At 38.6% G+C, this 5,631-nt stretch overlaps 1 protein-coding gene across 1 annotated transcript; it reads left to right on the top strand.

Annotated features, from left to right (window-relative positions):
- eri1 (exoribonuclease 1) lies at positions 1-2,407 on the top strand. Its single transcript, XM_010877257.4, has 7 exons — positions 1-367; positions 535-707; positions 863-1,085; positions 1,212-1,295; positions 1,418-1,527; positions 1,646-1,760; positions 1,875-2,407. The coding sequence occupies exons 1-7, from the start codon at positions 290-292 to the stop codon at positions 2,115-2,117; spliced, it is 1,026 nt and encodes a 341-aa protein (XP_010875559.3). The 5' UTR covers positions 1-289; the 3' UTR covers positions 2,118-2,407.
- The last annotated feature ends 3,224 nt before the right edge of the window (positions 2,408-5,631 follow it).

Below are 5,631 nucleotides of genomic sequence, written 5' to 3'. Positions count from 1 at the left end.
TGCAACGGGAAATTGCGTTTGATTGTTTATATATTTTTTTTGCTTACGAAATTCCACATTAACATTTTGTCCAATCTTTTGAACTTGTGTCATGTCGGAATAAAGCTGTAAAGCCAAATGAAAGTAAGATTATTTGTAATTGCATGCCATTTTTTCCAGCGTTACTCTTATTTCGGTCATACATTTTTCAAGCACATTGGAAAAGCGACACGCGGCAAGAACGCGCGGAAATCGAGTTAGAGCCCAGCAGGATTGTGTACCACAACACAAGACTCATTTTCGCTCTACAATGGAGGAATATAAGGAGAATATTCAGGAGCAACGTGAAAATGTTAAATTGTATTCCAAACCCGGTGACGACGACGCGGTGAGCAAATGTAACCTTACCCGGAAAGTTAACTAGCTACTGTAGCTAACACGGCACCTAAGTTAGATACAGTCGTTAGTTCAACTAATGAAAACGTGTAGTTTGCAAATGCTAGCTAATTGAGTATTTATGTGACTAACGTAATCTTACATTTATTCGGTATCAAGCCATGCCGAATAGTTTGCAGTAACGTTGGTGATCCCGACCCTCAAGAATCGCCTACTCGTGGCGAGTTCAGTGATCCTGTTTATAAAGAGATTGCTCTCGCAAATGGACATATCAATCGAATGAACAAGGATGAGCTTCGGTCCAAACTGGCAGAGTTAGAGCTTGATACAAGGTATGGAGTACCGTTACACTTTTAGCAGGAGGTAGTATTGTACGGTCATCGGGATCTGGATTTTGTTCTGTTTCCTTCTTTTGGGTAGATGATTTCAGTCATACAAACTATTTGTATGACTGAATAATGAAAACACTCCATTTGTGTCCCTGTAGAGGTGTGAAGGATGTGATGAAGAAGCGGTTGAAGAACTACTATAAGAAGCAGAAGCTGTCTTTGGTGCAGTCTGTGAAAGAGGGTGGAGCAATGGATACCTACTATGACTACATCTGTGTGGTGGACTTCGAAGCAACTTGTGAACAGGACAACCCCCCTGAGTTCACACATGAAATTATTGAGTTCCCAATGGTCCTGTTCAATACGCACACTTTAGAGATTGTGAGTGGGTAAGGAGGGGACATGTTTAGAATGCATTGTAAGACTTCTATGTACCTCTTATGGGCGTTAACCTTTGGATAAATTAAATGGACATTAGTTGACAAATAAAACACAAATGTTTTGTAGGAGGACAGTTTTCAGGAATATGTCAGACCAGAAGTCAACCCACAACTTTCTGAATTCTGCATAAAGTTGACAGGAATAACACAGGTGAGACACCAGACAGGTTGACTGATCTTGAAGGTCATCAGTACTAGGATACAGTATACTTCACACTGTGTAGAGCTCTCTTGATTCCTACAACTTTTTTTTTTTGGGGGGGGGGGGTGCAGAAAATGGTGGATGAAGCAGACACCTTCCCAGATGTCCTTAGGCGGGTGGTGCTTTGGCTTCAGGAGAAAGAGCTTGGCACAAAATATAAATACGCCATTCTTACAGACGGGTATGTCACTTTGGGCCAAGTGTACTCACACTGCTCCTGTTCATTAATGATACCTCTGCCCCATTAAAGGTGGTTATTAGTATATTTGCAAGTATAATTTTGTGCTTTATTTTCACAGGTCTTGGGACATGAGCAAATTTATGAACACCCAGTGTCGTTTAAGTCGGCTCAGATATCCACAGTTTGCCAAGAAGTGGATCAACATTAAAAAACTATACGGAAACTTCTATAAGGTTATGATATGGAATTAAAAGAAATATCTAGACGTGTGTTAGACAAGTCTTTTAGATCTTTTCAGTGAAGGCCATTGAAAATGGCCTGAATAGTGTAATTTTTTTCTCCATAAGGTCCCTCGCAACCAGACCAAGCTGAGCAGCATGCTGGAGAAGCTGGGACTTACATACGAGGGCCGCCCTCATTCTGGCCTGGACGACTCGCGCAACATTGCCCGCGTTGCGCTGCGTATGTTGCAGGACGGCTGCCAACTGCGTGTCAACGAGCGCATGCATGAAGGGCAGCTGTGGACTGTCCCCACATCTGCCCCTGTCGAAGGAGCCCCACCCCCACATACACCCCACAGCCGAAACTAGCTCCCTGACCAAGGCTCCCCATCAGTGGGCTCTGAAAGACCTCTAATTGGAGGCCTTCAAGCATCCCATATCTGTTTAACCCTCATGAATGACTTCAAAATTAATTGCACTTTTGCCGCTCAATCTAAATATCTTTTTTTATTTTGTTTTAGTCCCAAATTCTTGTTCCACCAATCCCAATGCAAATCTATTCACTGCTTTTTGACAGTCTTTGCAGATGTCTACTGTTCATTCATACAGACATATGGTGTCTCCTAGGGATTTTCTGTATAAAAAAGATTTACATTTTGCTGGAGTTTTGTTTGTCTTTTTTATAGTGTCTGATAACAAAAACAACCCAGCTGATGCTCAAATGCACCTGTGGTGTTTGAGGCCTGACTTCGGTTGTTACGTTTTAGAGTACACAGGGCCTTTGAGTGTCTTTTTGCCTTGGGTCCATTCTAAAACTTGTTCAAGACAAGTCTTTTTAAGTTTAGTGTAAGCAATGCATATGCTTACTGGTTTACATAATCAACGTTTGCACATGCTTGTCAGAAAACAATGTAAGAGCTGTAAGACCTTTTGCTTAAAACCTATCTTTTAATGTTATAAATAATAATATGTCCAATTGAGTAAAGGGATTCCTGACTATATGTCCAATAGTCAGGAATCCCTTTACTCAGTGTATAACCGCAATAAAGTTAAATATTTTAAGTATGAAAATAAAGGCATCTCTAGCTTAAAAGCTGTGGGAGTAGTGGTCCAAATAAAAATAATATGTGGCAGACTGAAATTTGTTACTCATGTTTCGGGAAGCCCAAAAAACTACATATTAAATCCCAATTGTTCTACTGATTTTTGAGATGTTTCATATCATTGATTTTTCTGATAATTTAATCTAGTTGTGCTGTTGTTGCCAATTCTGAATAGCTGTAATTACTTGAGTGTTGCTTATTTTTAGTCTGCTTTCTATCTGTGGTCAGTGTAGTTTAAAGGGTTTTGACAGTCCATGACATGATATGTATCCAGTTTTTTTTCTTGTCCTGCATTTTTGTAGCTGGTTTTAACTTCATGGACTCAGGGTTTTACTAAGAACATAGTTTCCAAAAATGTTTGGATGCTGTGTAAAATGTAAAGACAAATAGGATGCAATGATGTGCATATCGTTTAAACCCTGTATTCAATAGAAAATGGTACAAAGACAACATATCAAATGCAGAAACTGTGACATTTTTAGTTTCATGAGAAATACTGCTCTGAAAAAATAAAGAAACCACTGCACCTTTTACCTTTCTAAAAATTTTTAAAAGGAAGGTTATGAGAGAAGAACAGAAGCCTTCAATTTGCAGTGGTCTCTTAATTTTAACCCTTCTGTTCCTCACTCAAAACCTTCCTTTTCAACTTTTTGAGCTGTATATGCCTACTTTGAATTTGACGCCAGCAACAAGTTTAAAGAAAGTTGAGACAGGGACAACAAAAGGCTGGAAAAATGTAAATGCATTAAAAAGAATTACCTGGAGGAACATCTCACAATTAGGTTAATTGGCAACAAATCAATAACATGATTGGGTATTTTAAAAAAGCATCCCAGAGAGGATTCAGTAGTGGACATCACTGAATGAGCTCAGAACGCTTCTGAAAACTGTTGTCTGTGAACACATTACTCACTCCATCTACAAACACAAGTACAATATCTACCATGCGAAGAAGAAACGATACATACAAAAACATCCAGAAACGCTGCTGCCTTCTCTGGGCCTGAGCCCATTTAAGATAGACTGAGGTGAAGTGGAACCATCCGGCTTCTTATCAGTGCACAGTTCAAAAGCCAGCATCTGTGATGGTATGGGGGTGCATTTGTGCACATGATATGGGTGACATGCCCATCTGTGAAGGCACCATTAATGCTGAACAAAATATACAGGTTTTGGAGCAATATATGTTGCCATCCAGATGATGTATTTTTCAAGGAAGGCCTTGCTTATTTCAGCAAGACAATGCCAAACCACATTCTTCATGTATTACAACAGCATGTATCCGTAGTTAAGTAGTCTGGGTGCTAAACTGGCCTGTCTGCAGTCCAAACCTGTCACCCATTGAAAACATTTTGTTCATTATCAAAATAATGACAGAGGAGACACCGAATTGTTGAGCAGCTGAAATCCTATATCAAGCAAAAATTTTAATATATTACACTTTCAAAATTGCAGCAATTGTTCTCAGTTCCCAAACACCGAATATTATTAAAAGGTGAGGTGTTGAAACACAGTGATAAACATGCCCCTGTACCAACTTTTTTGAAACGTTGCTTTCGTCAATTCTTTGCTTCGTATGATCAGTTTCAAAATAATGTGCTAAACCAATCGAATTTCAACCATCAGGAATAGGTATAGGATTTCAGCACTATAATTTAAAGTCCTTATGTAGGCAAGAAGTTCTCAACTTTCTTCAGTTACTGTACCAATTACAGAATTTTGCTCTGCTCAGAGTACCTCTGGTTGGGAACCACGGATGTAGGCTAATGGCGTTGCCAAACCCTGTAAATTCACATCACAGCCTTTAGATGGAGACAACTTACAACTCACGAAGTACAACTGGTATAAAAGAACAGTTTCAACTCGCCGGAAAATTAAGAGAAAGTGTTTGTTTTTTCCCGTAATTAGATGTTTACATCGTAGCCCGCACGTTTTAAATTCTACTACTGTGCCCTTGACAAAAAAAGTTATTTTTTTTATTTAAATGCAATAACAATAACTGTGGTGTTTAATATAAATAATATTACATAAACATATTGTAATATTCGTTTATTGTTTTGAATTATTGCATTTGACACCTATGACCAAATAGGCTAAGTGCGGCAAAAATCAGTTCTTGCGGAAAACACAAGTTAATGACAATTGGAAAGAATCTATGTCTGTCTGAATAAAAAAGACAATGTTCAATTACTGTTTTTTATTTCATGGTGCCCAGTCAATTTCCCAGGCACATTTCACTCGAATTGGCATTTAAGTCATAATCACCCACTAGGTCGAAATAAATAATAGGAAGATAAATGTTTAATACCAACATATGATGTGCTATTCGTCAGATTTTGACAATTACCACCAATATGAAACCTCCTGGCCTGACCATATTTTAATGTTTATTAGCTAACAGCTGAAGCTGCAATTCAGTCGTAATGTTTGCGCAAGTGTGTTTAGTAATATTTATCCTGTGCACACACTTATAATTCTGAAAAGTGAAAGCGTGGTTGTAGGGTAGCCGTATGTTGTTGAATGCGGCAGACTACTCAAGACAGTTATCCTAGTGAATTTGGAAAAATAGTAACTGCGTATATACTGCCACGCGTTAAATATTTGATTGTACTGAGCCTTTAGCATTAATGACGTAGGTATACATGGGGCTACAATCTTTATGGTTGAAAAAGTTTTCTGATTTAAAAATCAATAACACAACCGTGTTAGATTTGCCTCTTCACTCTTCCTAGTTTCCTATTTCCCACAAGCACATGAAGACAGCTTTTTGAAGGTGGGTT

The sequence above is a fragment of the Esox lucius genome, chromosome 14 (assembly GCF_011004845.1).
Source record: "Esox lucius isolate fEsoLuc1 chromosome 14, fEsoLuc1.pri, whole genome shotgun sequence".
NCBI classification, from domain to species: Eukaryota; Metazoa; Chordata; class Actinopteri; order Esociformes; family Esocidae; genus Esox; species Esox lucius.
This window is presented reverse-complemented; position numbering and strand designations above follow the sequence as displayed.

Excerpts from the sequence above, each read along its gene's own strand:
- eri1 (XM_010877257.4), top strand. The coding sequence starts at position 290 with ATGGAGGAATATAAGGAGAATATTCAGGAGCAACGTGAAAATGTTAAA. Across the intron at positions 1,086-1,211 it reads ATACGCACACTTTAGAGATT|GAGGACAGTTTTCAGGAATA; the intron begins GTGAGTGGGTAA and ends AATGTTTTGTAG. Across the intron at positions 1,761-1,874 it reads TATACGGAAACTTCTATAAG|GTCCCTCGCAACCAGACCAA; the intron begins GTTATGATATGG and ends TTTCTCCATAAG.